The sequence below is a fragment of the Neopsephotus bourkii genome, unplaced genomic scaffold (assembly GCF_033783945.1).
Source record: "Neopsephotus bourkii isolate Nb327-2 ecotype Australia unplaced genomic scaffold, CSIRO-AGI_Nbou_v1 NB_673, whole genome shotgun sequence".
Lineage (NCBI taxonomy): Eukaryota > Metazoa > Chordata > Aves > Psittaciformes > Psittacidae > Neopsephotus > Neopsephotus bourkii.
In genome coordinates this window covers 1,123,474-1,140,079 of record NW_026901172.1, presented here as the reverse complement: position 1 = coordinate 1,140,079, position 16,606 = coordinate 1,123,474, and the positions used below count along the sequence as shown (strand labels likewise).

General features: G+C 40.6%; 1 protein-coding gene across 16 annotated transcripts in view; it reads right to left on the bottom strand.

Annotated features, from left to right (window-relative positions):
- The window catches only part of FGGY (FGGY carbohydrate kinase domain containing), a 325,223-nt gene that overhangs the window by 124,594 nt on the left and 184,023 nt on the right, over positions 1-16,606 (bottom strand). For 13 of the 16 annotated variants that reach the window (XR_009725433.1, XM_061353407.1, XM_061353412.1 and 10 more), the window contains 3 exons: positions 6,292-6,504; positions 4,269-4,380; positions 2,439-2,590 (listed from right to left, as the gene is read on the bottom strand). Coding sequence is in view for 14 of the 16 variants with exons in the window: in XM_061353407.1 (XP_061209391.1) it covers positions 2,439-2,590; positions 4,269-4,380; positions 6,292-6,504 (477 nt within the window). In the remaining 2 variants the exon portion in view is untranslated. Of the gene's footprint in view, positions 1-2,438; positions 2,591-4,268; positions 4,381-6,291; positions 6,505-10,633; positions 10,770-11,677; positions 11,968-16,606 lie in introns of those variants that run through there. The other 3 variants (XM_061353415.1, XM_061353413.1, XM_061353419.1) reach the window with 3 other exon arrangements.

Below are 16,606 nucleotides of genomic sequence, written 5' to 3'. Positions count from 1 at the left end.
GGGATCTTATTCAAAAGCAGCTCCTTTGAAAGAGCCTGCACTGCTCACTGGAGCAAGCAGTAAGAAAGGTTATTTCACATATGGTATAGAAAATAAAAGCAGAGGTGAGGATTTAAGACAAATAAACTACTCAGATCTATGACACTTCAAAGAAGGCTTGCTGGTAGCATATTTGGTGACATTTAGCAGTCAGGAAAGCTGGAGAGACTGAAGGCCACAATCACAGCCAGGCACAGGGTGTAGGCAGACACTGCGTAGAACTTCCCCAGGCAGCTCTGTCAACACATCTCAGCCCTAACATTCAGTGCTCATAACAATCCCATTTTGGCCTTCTGCTCAGCAACACTGGGGGCCACATTTTCAAAGAGTCTAATTTTATGTCATGAAGTTCTCATCTAGCCAACTGATTCAACACTCTGCAAACCAGGTACAGTGAGCACAGTTATTTTTAGTTGTCACAACAGAAGCAGAATGGGAATTTCACTTCCAACTCTGCAAAGACTTCAGATATTCTCAGTTTAAAAGGATATAACCTGACATTCAAAGTCATTGTAAAATTGACCCTCCTTGGCAAAAAGTGAGAACACTTGCATTATATGAGGCTGAATTCCAGCTGTTGGAAGCTAACATGAACCTTTGCTGCTAGCCCTAAATCATGTAATACATTGTCACGTTACTGTGATTGGCACTGAAAATAAACCATTGCTCTTCATACAATTCCTTTCACCCTCCTCCTACTTTGCAACCAGTATAGAAGCAGTAAGCAAAGACTCAGTCACATCTCTCTCCAAAGCTAGAAGGAATAGCACTACATGCCCACATCTCAACTGATTACAACCACTGCCATAAGAAATGTTATTGCTCCTTCTCATGAGCTCACTGAGGTGCTAGTGAGTTAAGCAGTGTAAGCTTAAGCAGTTTAAGAGTATGTCTTTGCTAGTCCACTCAGAATGCAGGAACTGTCGCGTGAGCAGCTCAGCAGATACTGAGGTAAAAAAAACCCTCTCTTAAAGATAATAATCTCTTTAGCTGGTACGTCAGGAGCTGAAAAGGGACATATGAACAAGCCCTGTAATGCCCTTTGCCAAGCAACCTCTGCTACTGGCTGGCATGTAGACTAAGGTGAATTGTATTTCCTACCCATCTGCTCATGGAGGGAACAAGCCCTGCAATAGTTGCTCTCCCCATTTGTACTACAGCAATTATGTCAGAGGGCTTTGAGGCCACAGCACAGACTTACACCTCTGGTAAGTCTGTGCTATGTAAGTCTGTGCATTTAGACAAACCCATAACCTGGCCCTTCCTCATCAGTCAGGTACTAATATTGCAGACCTGACTGAAATATAAACATGTTTTGAACACAATGGATTCATTTAAGGTTTTTACAGCTTACTTTTTAATATTTGTAAAATGACTGACAGATGATACTCATGGCTCAAGAGGGAAAGAACTGGTAGATGGATATTCCTATTTCAGTATAGCATACACAAACATTAATTACCCCCTATTATCATTAAACTGTCAGTACGTGCTTCTACCAGTTAATTCCTCCAACTTTCCCCAATATACACCATGCTATCATACGATGTTTTATGTTTGTAAGTACAGGAGACTTCAGTTGCTTGAAACTGGCAGCAAGTAATTTACATTTGGGCTTTGTTAAAATGACAGCAAGTGTCACTGAGATCAAATGTAAAAGCCAGACTGGAGGAGGCTATAAAAAATTCAAGTGGCAAGCATTTCTCCTTTTATCTGACAGCTATTATTAAAAGGCTGTATGTCATTCTGTAACACACAAAATTTAAACACAAGAGACAGAGGTACAGTTCCACATTATGAACAGAGCACCTTCCCTTTACAGATGCTCTGCTTCCTACAGATGGGACAGAACTGAACTGAAGATCTACCTGAACAATTTCTCTACCAGCAGCCCAAGACATCACACATCCCCTCATTGCTGGATGCAGTGCCCCAAAGGCAGTCTCTCTGGCCAGGATGCCTACTGCTTAGATGAAGCTGTTTTCAAACTGCTATAAATCAGCTCCAGAAGTAGCACCTACACGCCTGTAAGCATGCCAGCAGCAGAGCAGGAAACACACCTCCATAACTATATCCTAGGGTACTTCAGGGACTCATTCATTACCTGCAATTAAATTTGTATGTATATCTAACTTTAAAATTAGATAAGAAAGGCATATGAAATATTCCTACCAGGAAACACTGAATTTCAATAAAAATCAAAGATATTTCTAAATAAGTGAGAGAAAACAATGAACCTTCAAACATTTTCAGCTCAACTTATGGCTGACCTTACTTTGCAAGCCTTCGGGCTCAATACTAAGACTGAAGACTTTTGTTTTAGAAATTTTGTTCTCAAATTAACAAACAAAGGGCATTAATCATTAGTCAAAACACAGCACAGTTTCATATGTACTCACCTCCTTTATCCACAGCAATTTAGGTGGCTGCATTTCCACAGACATCACTCCCCCTACATAGCTCAAAACCCTGTGTTGTGTTGCATTGATGCGCTCAACTTGACTGACTGCACGATGGTCCATCCACATAATGACATTCCTATAGTTTTGGCCTTGGGGGAGAAGACAAAAATAAGGGATTATTTTAGGTTTGGTTTAACCCCACCTCAGTACTGTAGGTTACTAGACTGTAAGCTGCTTCACACCTTCACTTTATAAAACTGTAAATCTGTTTGTGCAATAAACCACCGTAGATATTGAAAGACACATTTCTAGCTCTCTGAGCCAGCTTTAAGACATGCTGAGCACTGACAATGCTGACTGAAACCAATCAGCCTCTGAACATCCAAGGACTTTGCAACACCACGCTCTTGTAGACTGTATTTCATTCAAAGAACCCAATCTTCTTGACAAAGTACATATATTGAGGTAAAAATATAAAGAAGGACTTTGGTGACTAAGAACTAAACACAACATTATAAATTGAAGTTAACTCAGCTAGTCAGCTAGCGAGCTGGTTACATGGATTCTCTTCCCTCTTCAAGTGTTATGAGAAGCACTCCCTAAATCCTTTCAGGGGGGTAATTTGCTTGCAATGCCTTTAGTTTGGATGTGGAATGAAAAAGCATTTAGCAAGTCTGCAGAATACATGAGAACAAGGAGAATGTCTTATCAAAATTAACCTACAGAGGACCTGCTAGACAGGTGGAACAGTAATCCAGATGACACTTGAGATTCCTCTCATGCTAACTTGAATCTTGAAAACATACTCTAAGACAAGGTAGAGGTATGAGACACACCACTAATATGGTCTGAAACACAACTTAAAACTGCAAGACAACCACACCATGTCCATACCAGTGTGACAGTATTCAGTGTGTTCTTGTCTTTTTATTTAACACCATCACTACGCAAACTTAAAGTTCTTGAGGATATCAGAGAACAAAAAATGAGAACTGAATTTGACTCACTAGCCCAAAATAGCCCCAGACATCATTAGACATTGAACAGATTGTAAGAGACTCTCAAACTGAAAAACAAATACTCACACCTAAATTTAGCAAAGGACATTTTGGGGGGCAAAGCTGGGGCTTTGTGAAGGGTAGGAGGAGATGACAAATACAACTGAGAACAGAAAGCGAACATACACGGAATTGTGATTATGGCCCTGTAACTACTGACTTAACACACACCTCATCTTGAATGGGATTCACTGAAAAGATTCATCACAGACTTTTTGTCTTATGAATCACCTTCTCAAATTCTAATTAAGAAATTACAGTTTTTAGAGGAAGGTCACAGACTTTCTGAAGTTTAGCACTGTCCCAAAGACACAACACCAGGGTAATAAAATACACAAGCTGAATCTCTTGCCTGCTGCCCCATGACAGAGTAAGCTGTTAGACTACACTCACACTAACATTTTCAGCAATCCTTTAGCCAGTATGGATGGGCATTTATACACACTATAAAAGCTGTGATTAGTGAAGTCTGAAGGAGGAGAAAACATGCAGAAAAGCAAAACGAGCACAGACTTCTCTAAGAAGCAGTCTCTTTGAGCCAAGATGAATGAATTGGATCTTAGGATGCTGAACATTTAGCCAGACTAAGCAATTCTCATCTCAGATCTAATTTTGCAGTAGAATTAAAACAGTAAAACTCTCACAAAAAGGATTTCCTGCCATCTATATCTCCAATAGTTAGCCCTGTAACTTGGCATTTGAATGAAACTTTGCTCACATCAGTGGTAAGTCATGCACAGTAACACTAACTTTTGTGCTGGAGTCCTACCTTCACTGTTGACTGCCAAAGGCTGGAATTGTTTATCCATAACAACAAGGGAACATGTAGCATCAAACCCAACTCCTCGAATGTGGCTAGCATCTACTCCAGAGACGACTTTCTGCAAATATACAAAACATACATGAATACAAACATATCCATACATATGCAGGTAACTGTGTGAACTGATGAGTACAGAAAATGAGCTACAAATTATAAGCTCAAACTCTGAGAGTTCTGAGATTCAGTATTCTTTAACACCTTCAGTCAAAAATATACCAAATTACCAAAAACTCTTTGGTTTTCAAAACTAAATTCAAAGGTCCATGAAGTTCTTTAACAGCTTTTTAATTTTACTAGCCACAGTCTTGCACAAAAGCAGGAAGCACAAAACCACCAGAAAATAAAGTTAGCAGAAAACCAGCAATGTGAATTTTCTTGCTCTTTTAAAAGCTTGGAGTTCAGCTGCAAGTGAAGCATGGGCACATGATCAGGGTCAAGCATTCCCATCAGTTACCTCACTCAGTTCCCACTTGTGGAAGCTTTGTAGAATTGCTTTGTAATACTGTGCCACAGCTTTTGTCTTGCAATAGCGAAGGGACACAAAACTAAAGTTGATCAAAAGCCATAGCAGTGATAACACCTCTGTAAGGCACACCTTTCCAAAGGCTCTGTTACCAAGAGTTTGGACAGCATACTTTTGGGAAGATTTTCCAAAACAAACAAAAAACTCACTGCCCCAAAGAGGCTGAACTTCATGGCTTCCAGCAGCACTGGAAAAAGAAACACAACACCCACATGGATTAAGTGCCAAATGAGGTTGCAAGACACCTAAAATGTAACACTATAATAAATTGTCACTTCTCAGCAACAATAAAAATATCATTATTTTAATTAATACTATAGCGAAAGACTTTCACTACAGTGCCAGTCTCTTACTGGCTCTGTAACTGTATAGTTCCAAAGCCTGTATTTTATTGCTTACATATAAGAGATCGTATTTAAACAGGTTCAGAGCAAGAATAAAGCAACTCACAAGGAGAAAAAAAATCAAATAAGTAGAATAAAAGACTCTCTCTGCTTTAACATCAAGCTGTTCTTCCCTGTCACTCACTTCTTCCTACCCCCTCACCTCAACTCCTTCATCTCAGGGCATTTCTGCAGAGCCAAGCTCATGAATGTTTGAAAAGGCTGATCAATAACAAGGGAATGGGTGAACTGTCCACCTGCAAATTACTAAGCACATCATGAATATTTAAAAAGCCAGCCTTAGAACATGGAGCAGGACAAGGCTTTATTAAGAAAGATGAAATGGTCTATATGTGCATTGCCAAACAAGGTCACTCATTTGCTTTTACCCCCAGCACGTATAGGCAGCTCTTTGGATCAGAGGGTACAAAGAGGTACAAATTTTCCCTTTTACTAAGGTTTATTTCAATTCAGGGTTATGTTTGAGACTATCCACAAACATATATAATTTCTTTTGGTCTTATAATACTGGATCCTCTTATAATGAGGATCGCAGGTAACAGACATTAATGGTAGGCACCATTTACAAACCAGATTACACTTTCTCTACAGTAAGTGCTGCTTTGTGACTTCAATGGAGCACAATGCACATCTTTAAATATATGCATTACCAGGTTCTGAGCAACTTTTGCTCCTCAAAGAACTGTCTCGTGGATATAACGTACATGACAGAAACAAAACCCACAGATGTGACTCTTGCAGTCAGTGGGCAAGTACTTCACCTGAACTAACAGTGAAAAGGAAAGCCTTTCATTCCATTTTCAGTTGTAGCACAAGCTTCTTTTACTCTGGCCTTGAGCTCCTCACCTGTATCACAGTCACTGAGACTCTGTCAGCCATATCCTCAAGATACCTTTAATGCACAAGGATGGTTTCAAGTTATACAGCAATACAGCAAGCACAAAACTTAATATTAAATGCCAGTGACTAGAAGACCTTAAACTTTCCAAATTTGATGAGCTACCTGCAACATATCTCCTTCATTTTCTTTTTCTTCACGTACCTTTGTGACTGAGCAGCAAGCAGCCCATATGTCTGTAGAGGATTGCTCGTAGTGGTCTGGCTGGGGCTCCCAAATTTGGATTGGGTGCTCTGCATGTGCCACCACTGTCCCAAGCCCATCGACCAATGCTGCACGGACACTTGCTGAGCCAACGTCAATTCCAACATAGTATTTTTCTGGAGTCTGCTTCTTACTGTGCATTTTTGATACAACCTGTCAGAGGGAAATAAAAAAGGTGTTAAAAACAGATCAAATGACTGATGATGGAAAACTGTACACAACAGGATGAGATGCTGTAGAGGCAGTTTGCTTCTTTTTTTTCAGTAAGTCTTCACTTGGCATTTAATTACTTTGAGTGCTCAAGTCTTGCACTACTTGTACCTTTTTTATTCAAATGTCTGTGTCTAAGTTGCATGGCACAGAAGCTCCTGAAAAGCAAATTGTAAATGTGCATGAATGCAATCAAGGAAATGAGCTGTGGTCATACAGTATCATGTCTACATAAAGGGGAAAAGAGAGAGGAGAGAGGAAGGGAAAGGTACAGTGCCAAACTCAGCAGAAATCAGGAGCTGGTGCTTTACACAGAAGGGATATTTCAACCCAGAAACTCCTGGGATTTCCAGCATCTGATGCCTGGTAAGTTGAATTCACCTCTGGAAAGGACAGCAAAAATCACCACAGGTACGTCATTGCCTCAGTGCAAACAAATTACATTCCTGAAGCAGTGAAAGGGGTGGTGTGCCTGGCTCAGCTGAACCCTCACCTGAAAAGGAAGGACAAGCCAAGAGCTGCTACCTCCCATGCAGTCAACCAGCTCCTGAGTGGCAAATTCCTCCTGAATGAGCCAGCAAGTCAGGCTGAATAACTGCAGAACCTGAACAGTTTGCCTCCCCCAAAAAGTGGCCCGATGCTGATAATTATATGTGGCATCTGGTACACATTACCCAATTTGAAGTCCTCCAAAGGGGAGGGGAGGGGAGGGGAGGGACCACATGAAGACAAAACTGGCTCAGTTTTTAAGAGCTATCCACCATCAATGCACACCATTGTGAAGATTCAGAAAACTATTTGCTGAAAAAGTGTTGCCTACTCTCTGGCAACCTACAAGAACAAAGTGAGGTTAATTATTCACACTGAGTTGCTGATTTCACTATATTACGGTTAACTATCTGACATTTAATACAGTGACAAATGCACTGTACTTAATTTCTCACAGTTTGTCCCTAATTAATAGTTAACACCTACATTTTAGTCAAGCTGGGATGATGCTAAGGAAGAGCTTATACAGAGTATTTGAAACATCAGACAAGTACCAAGGTTAGTGTTCATATGAATCTTTAAGCCTCTGAAACACACAAAACTCAGCTGACACATAGCTTCCAATTTCCAGAAAATGGATGGATCCATTACGATGTAATTAATACTCAGTATTAACACAGCACCAACATGGCTCTACCTAAAAACAGCCCATCTCTCCCAAAGAAATGACCTGCATTATTTCTGTATATGAAAGATGGGTTGGGAGGGCTACAGGCAAACGGGGAAGGATCTGGGAAGCACTGCTTAGTAATACAATATGATTCTTCACATTCCAAATTAATCCTGGGGTTATTTTTAATAACTACAGAGTTTAGTGGCAAATATACCAAAAGCCTGATAGAAACAGCAGTGAAACAGAAATTGGTCAAAGTCCTCTCCCTTCAGACAATACTGATCATAGAGACACATAAATTGTACTCAATTTCTGAAGCAGTATTTTTTACTTGTTTTATTTCTACAAGGCAGAAAACCAAACCTTTCTTTCCCCACTACCAAAACATCTTGAGTACAGGTCAACATCTATCCTTGAGTATCACTATGAATCATAGAATCAACCAGGTTGGACTTGATGACCTTAAAGGTCCTTTCCAACTTTACCCCAGGAATGCGAAGTCCACCAGTAAACCATGTCGCTAAGGGCCTCTACATGCCTTTTGAACAATTCCAGGGACAGTAATTCTACCAGTGCCCTGGGCAGCCTGTTCCAATGCCTGACCACCCTTTTGGAGAAGAAGTATTTCCTAATCTCCAGTCTAAACCTTCCCTGGGGCAGCTTGAGGCCGTTTCCTCTTGTCCTACCACTTGTTACTTGGAAGAAGAGACTGACCCCCACCTCACTACAACCTCCTGTCAGGCAGTTGTAGAAAGCAGTAAGATCCCCCCTGAGCCTTCTCTTTTCCAGACTAAACTTCTCAGTCGTTCCTCATCACACTTGTGCTCCAGACCCTTCACCAGCTCTGTTGCCCTTCTCTGGCCCAAACACAGTATTGGCACAATATAAGTGGCTGTTCACATCTACAGTTGGCTTGTAACCACTGCTGCGGATGGCTTCTACAAATTTATAATCATTGAGGTTTAGAGGTAGCAGGTGAAATAAAGAATTAAAAAAAGGGAGACCCTTACCTCAGAAAACTCCAAGCATCATTCCAGATAATAATTAAGCTAGGCAACAGCTGAATTAGAACAAAGTTTAATTTAAAACAGCATAAGCCAATACTTTGGCTAAAGAAACCTGCTCAGCTTTCCCTCATCCTGCCCCTTAACTGGTTCATAGAAATGTGGTTAGTCTGTGGAGATGTTACCACAACCTGTCCCATACAATCACTTTTTACTGCCTGAATCTACCATACCATGCTTAGACACCACTGCTGAGGGCCAGGGACAATTTTTAACTTCTGCTTAGACAGCATCAGCATGAAGGAGTCCTCTCCATCACTAAAGCTCATGAACAACCTGGTACAAACCAAAGCAGGTACCACACCACATTCTGCACCATGGCAGGGTCACTAGAGGAAGTTGTACAGAGCATTAGCTTCTAACAGTATCAGAAACAAGACAAAAATTAAAGCTATAGAACATACTGCAGCACTGATGGCAATACTAGCTACTCTTTCAGCACACTGATTCTCCCCAGTAGCTTAGGTGCAACACACACAAATCTTATTAAGCAAGGTCATCTGTTCAAGCAATGAGCAATCAGCTAAAAATAATGGTGTGCCATGAGCCTAACACCCAGGAATATTGGCAAGAAAGCTGGCTTTATTTTCTTGGCCCTGGCTCTGTGACCTGGTCAGACTAACAAAAGCTAATGCCTCTGAAAGTGAGGACAATTCTCCTGATATCAGTGATTAATACTGCATCTGTCAGCTGGGGATACTTACAGCACTCTGCATCTTCCTTTTAGCCCTTGGCTGTAAAACCAGTTTTAAGACATTCTTTTCAACAGATGATGACCACTTTTTAATTCTCCTCACAGCTTAAGAGGCTGGCTGCAGATGCTGCTGGCTACTTGCAAGAAACTGTACTATGAAGAAATTGCCTAAGACTGTTCCTGATACTATCTCACGAATTTCCCTGTTTTTCCCCTATTTCGGCACTGCCTTTAGCTGCTGACTCATAAAAACATGAGAATAAACCACAAACTGCAAAGCAAATTATTTTTTTTAACATAGGCAAATCTTTCTTACTTGCTTTTCACAAAATACAAATAGCAAAAAGAGTGTTTTACATCCCCTGCCTCCTTCTCCCATATACAATGTTACTCTAAATTTTTATTTCTCTTCCTTGTATGGCAGCTTTGATTTTAGCTCATTAATGTGTTTTTGCTACTTGGAGAACAAGCTTAACAGATGTTAGAGAATTAAGCTCATAGTACCTCCTACTCAGCACTTAAAATTATGGCTTTGCATTGGATTCTTCCCACAAACATTTGAAACCTGGAACCCAATAAGCCCATGTAATGTTTACTTTCCTTTTTTCCTTACTAAGCAACCAGGATGTGCATGTGCGAGTGACTGGGCAGGAAGCAGAGTTTGTTTCTATGCTCAAGCAGCACAGATGAGTTTATGTAGAGCCACTAGTTTAACTCTGTAAATCAGTGCACAGAAGAGTTAAGTGACAAAGTCCAACCTATTTTAACCGGTCTTTCTCTGAGTAAAGCTCACCTAGATTTACAAAACAATACTTCAATATCTTACCAAGAAGGGTTCAGAGTAAATATTAATCCCTTTTTTGAAGCACTTAGTTACCGAGGCTGTTCAAAGTACAACGTCTCTGCAATAGGATCTCATCTGCTGACAAAAACATGATTTGATGCCAGGTTTCTTCTGGAATACCAATCACTTGCCATGCCATTTACTTGTCAACCAGATCCACAAAAAGTACTGTCATCTTTAGGTTGTAAGTATTACCAATTAGGGACTCTGTCTACAGGTATCTTTCGAGTACCTACGAACTCAGCAGTGAGGTTGGTTGAAAATCTTTATCCAAAGTACTTTAAGAAGAATTTAAAGAGAAATGTTACTATTCAGTTTTGTTTACAGGAGATTCCATTGGTACAAGAGGAAGCTCCAAGTCAGGAATGAAGAAACTCTTTAATGGAGTTCAGAGGTAGTAGAAGGTCCCAGCACAAACTTCTTGCTTTGGAATCTGGACATCAACTTTCATTGCCATGCACGGAAGAAAACTTTGGTTTGGATTTTGTATCTACTGGATTCTTAGCATACAGCTTCTGCAGTCAATACAATCATGAGGAAAACAGTGAAACCGGAAAACAACTAAAATAAACAGCCTTAAAGGTCCAGTCAGACAAGTCAATTCCTTTCACACAATATTCCTAACAAGACACCAAAATGTTTGATGCATGTTTATGGACTTCCCAATGGTGAAAAGCTGTGGTGATAATACCTTCTACATCCCTGAAGTATCTACCTCAGGAAGCCTGGCTTCTTGCAGCCAAGAAAAAGGCCTCCAAAGCTTCAAAGTAACTTTGCCTGTCCACTGCAGAATAAGGGCCTCACATTTACCACTTCTTATTTTAATTTGAAAACAGAAAGAAAGGGAGAAGGAAAAAAAATCATTTTAAGAAGACAATTCCAGCTTGACTGTGTTAGTCCAGGACTATAACTACTAATACAGGACAAGAAGCCAAAATTCTCTCCAAGCACTAAAACAGCAAAGGTCTCTTTGCAAATCACAGCAGGGACAGAATGGCTTTTCAAACAAGCATTTATGATCAAAGGGCTACAGCATATGATAAATATTTATATGGCCCATTAAATAATAGTCTGTATAAATATTATTCAAAATGTGCGTGCTGGAAACCACAGACTTCCCAGTTTATCCTTAAACAAATGTGCTAGTTTTCCCACATAGGCAATGAAAAAAAGGACAGGGGAAACCGTCAATTGCAAAAATATTTCTTTATAAAAAAAATGAAACCCCTTAACATTGTTTATTTTAATCTAAAAGGAATGACTAAGTAACCAGAGGACTGCTTCATTACAACTAACTATTAAACTCCGTCTGTCCTACCTTGCTACAGAGTTATCAAAGTGCCAGGACATACCTTTGTTAAAGCTAGAGTAGAGGAATGCTGCACACTCACATGAATGCAGGCTGGAGCTCAGCACAAGTATTTATCAGCTGTAAGTATAGATTTTGTGGTACCGTGCTTAAATCCAAAGAATTCTGAAGGACTGGCATGTCTGTTTGAAACTTTGATCTTTGGAACGCTGCAGGCTGCCCAGACCCAGTGATCACGGATAAACAGTATGTTGTTAGTAGTGCAGCTGTGCTTTTCTATGGATTACCAAGAAAAAGATTAACAAACTCAAGTTAGGCTTTATAATCTTAGTGTGAAAAGATCTAAACATGTTTAACAAAAGCTCTTTTTCAATTGTAGGAAGGCAATAAAACCCAAGAAACAGGTTTTGATATTATATTGGAAATTATATTCAGAGCTTTGTTGGCTTTCTAGAGTTTCGGTAAGCTAACAAAAGTGGTGGTGGTAGAGCAGCAATCTCTTCTTGAAGACAGTGAGCTCCCTTTCCTCTTCCAGGTTCTTTAATTCCTGTTTGGATGTGAAAAGACAAAAGGCAGCACATGTCTGTGTGGGAGAGTGGGAGCAGATGGGGAATTCAAATGCTATGTTGAAGGGCAGTACTAATATAGAATAATACCTTTAAAATGCCCAAGGGACTGTGCTATAACTATCAACAAGCATTTATTTTTCAGCTCCCCAACAGCAAGCAAAACAAAAACAAGGAACAAAAGCACACCTCCTCTCCCCTTTTCCCTTTCCAAAACAGAAACACGTACATGCAGGAGATTGCTGCCTTAGGAATGTGGGGACTGTGTTAACAATAACAAAACTGGAGCAAGTTAAAAACCAAGCTGGAGAAAGTTTGCTTCTCAGTTAAAAACCAAGCACTTCAAGGTTATTTCATTCATTCTCTGGTAAATTCTGCAGAGCTTTCTCACACCTCAGAACAACAAAAACCAGCTTCAAATACTGGAAGAGATCTCATTTTAATAGAATCAGACCCCAACTCCCAATCCCATACTTACATTGTTCCACCAAAACCTTCCTAATTGTTCCACCAAAACCTTTCTAATTGCCCCCCTTACACTGTAATCCTTTCTCAATTAAATCCCACCACAGGGCTGAAAATATTCTACTACTTTCTAGCATCTCCTTTTCTCTCTATAAATAATTCACTATGTACTAATCTTCTGTAATGTCTCTCCATATGGGTTTTTTTTCTCCCCTCTATCAGTGTCCAAGACAAAGCATTACTTCATCACTGCCTTCTGCCCTTTAATTGCAGCTTTTGTATTTTAAATACTTTCAGGCCAAACTACTTCCACCTGCTCTGATATAAAACAAGGCATATCCCAGTTTACCCTGGTGTAACTGATTAGCAAAGAAAGGAAAATGAGTAAGAAATTATTCTAAGAAATGAGATTCAAAATTGATTTAGTTTCAGCTTCTACTGCCTACATAGATATCACACTCACGAGCAGAAAGATGTCAGCATGACCAGTGTCAACAAATACCAAGCTCCTAAATGCAGAACACAGTTGGTTTTCCCTATAATCTGCTCTGGGAGAGATTTGTACTAAAACAAAAAAATGATGCTCTCCTTCCAGTCTTGAACTCGCACTATGGGCTGATACAGCACATAGTACTGTTTATCAAATAAGAGCAACAGCATTCTGGACCCTGATGAAAGAGAAAAGCACAGATGCAATGGGTCAGATGAAGGGTCCAATTAGTACAGTATCCTGACACAAACAGCAGAAGCCATAAGAAAAGTATATGCCTGCCCTTTTCATTCAGCAATATTTCCCCAAGACACTTTCTTCCTCCTGCTGTCTATAGCAGAAGCACTTCCTGAGCCACAAATTTTATCTTTAGGATTAGGAGACCTTGACGGATTTTTCCTCCCCAAATTTGTTTGTGCTCTTTCTGAATCCAGGGAAACTTTTGTAACTGCAAACTACTGTGGTAATGAGTTACAAAGTTCTGTGTAAACAATGAATGAAAAAGTCCTTCCATTTGTTGTGAGCATGCCACCTGCTAGTTTTGTTTGATGTGCCTGAGTTCCAGAGCTAGAGGAGACATTAAGCAATGGCTCCATATTTACTTTCTCCAAGCAGTCATGATTACACTGCATTCTGAATTGGCCCCAGAAGGCTCGCTGCAGCTGTCTACTGACCACGGCTCATGAGCTGAACTGACAATCTTAACATGGTCAGGTATGTCAAAAAGCATTTTTCTGCTCTCTGACTGTTCATGGATGTGGCAGTAATAAGTACCATAACAGAGTGCAGTAGTCCAGTACTAATATGCAGCTAGTAATGACCCCAAGACTGCTTTGGGAAAGTAGAAATACTCCTCAGAGATGCCCAGAGCAGAAAAATAACATGCTGGTGTCAACTGAGAGGTGCTGCTTTGGAGCACAGAGGTGGCTATGGCAGGCCAGGGATTTCAAACTTCAAGCAGTTCCCAAAACATTGGCCCCCAACGTGTGGCTAAGAGGAATTCAGGAGCTCCTCCCTTGGAGAAGACTTGGCTACTGCTCACCCTGGTTTTCTTCAGAATGGAGATCAAGGCACCCACGTGGGTTTTGCATGCTCTGATAGGCCCTGCATCACAACAGGCATGAGAGCAACACCGCAGCGTGCCTCTCAAAGATGCCTGGGCAGAGACAGGCTGCAAGGCCAAAGGCAGACCAGCTCTCACTCTAAGGTTAGCAATGTGACAGGGCCTAACTGGGCTGCCCCATTTGCTCCCTGGCCTGTAACTACGCTGCACAAAAGGAACCAGGTCAGCTCCCTGCTCATAACAGCAGGAAACAGCTGCAGAGAGGAGCTCTCAGGAAAAAGGAAGGCTGAGCAAAGAGTCACAAAATGAGAAGACACAATCTACTAGGGAAACCCAACAGCTCCAGTTCCCTCCGGGGCTCTCCTGGCTCTGCTTGGACTGGACCATCACCTCTACAGCAGGGTCTGATGACACATTCATTGAAGGCAGTGGCAAAACTCCCAGCCATATTAGCAGTTCAGAATTAAACTCTTGACACTTGTGAACATCACAGGTGCACTCACACGTCTGCAGCATTTTGAATGCTTGCCATAACCCACAATTTGTCAAACAGAGGAAACATTCATCAGTTTATGCCAAGACAAGGTTCTCACGCTGGAAAACCTAAGGAATTAAGAGGGTATGTAGCAGCACTCTTTCTTCTCCACACCCTGAAAACAGCAACTGATAGAATTCATGTACACCAACCTATTTAGATCCATTCCCTTCTCTGACACTGCAGCTGTGTGCATCCCTAAAGGCTGTGCTAATGATCTGGCAGACAGACATGTCCCAAATGACACTGCAGAATGCTTGAAGCTCTGAAAGGAGACACTATCTTGTTTACATTGACTGTGAGGGGGGAAAAAATGCCATCTGATTATTACATAAATTCTAGCTGTAACAGCTTCATGACTAGTTGAAAGGAGGCAACAGGCTCCAAAATGACTGATGGACCCAAGTGGTCGGATCCATCAGCTTCTTAACCTAATGCTAAGGAAGATCTTTCTTATTCCAATGTCTTTATCACTTTAACCTATCCCATGCTGGACAGAAAGAATAATTTCTACTCATTGCCAGTAAAAGAGAGTCAGATTCCTCTACTGTGACTTCAGTATTTTTTCATTTTCTTCTAGGCTATAATGGCATTGGAGAAACAAATTAAAGACAATAAACCAATAAAACACACAAAAAGGAAGCATACAGTAAACACACCCCTAGCGCAGTGAAGTTAATTCACAAAATATCTGTCTAAACTATAAAAGACAACTTGGAATAGAATGTAATTTGAAAGGCTCAACTGCAGTTCATGTAACCATACACCAGCTTTAAACTGAATTCCTGGAGCAAACCAGCCTCGGCATCAGGAGCTTCAGCTTGGAGAACATACTCTTACCTAGCACCCTGGGTAAATAAAGCCATTCTGATACTGTGGACAACAAAATCACCAGCTGAAGTTAATGCTGATAACTCTTAATTGCATCTGTAGATTCCAGTGCTACATCAAGGTTGAATTTGGCACTAGCTGTGTGATTATGTATCAGCAGATCAGTATAAAAATAATTTGTTCTGAGTTCACAGTTTTATGAAATGACAAAACATCAAAATTAGCATTCTGGCTGAAATCCACTGCATTTCCCATCAAGGCTTACACATTTAAGCAACATCTGAACCAACAGTCTATAATTACTCCTGGCAGATACTGGAACACTTAGGCCAGCAGTAGAGGCAATGGCGAAATCAATTTTTAAAGACGTGCTGTAAACCACTTCTTTCAAGATGCTCAGCCCAGAGCAAATGTGTCCATAAGCCGAATCCACAGTTTACTATATAGTATTTGTTCACTCTTGCATAGTAAAAGCATGAGAATGACAGCCCTGAGTAATCTGTCATTTTGAAATTAAACATTTATTTGGGCTGCAATTCCAAAAACACTAGCCCTGCAGTTGCTGTCACAAGCACTTAAGAGAAAGTGAGGTTTCACATTAGTTTAGGTTAAAAGAAACACAACTTCTGCACCAAAATCAGGTATCCAGATAGATCATACATGTGTAACCTGTCTACAACCCCTTCTTCTTTACAGTGAAAGAAGAACCATATCTGTTCATCTGAACCCAGTGAGTTCTCCTCTTCCTTCTCCCTGCATACACAGCTGTGGGGGGTATGTTGTTTGGTTGGTTTTTATCAATGTAAAATCTGCCTTCTTAATGATCCTATCAGTCTCCCAAATGCAAACTCCCACAAAGACAAGCCTGAAAGGGTATCAGGCCAACACCTCCCTCAAAGTTCCCTTCAATGACTTCCTCAAAACATCTCAGAAGTCAAGAGCTTGTAAACTTACTTGCCTCCGACAGCTGAAGGTCACAAATTCTGCTTCATGCTCAGTCTGAGTACTTTCCCTGTCACGCA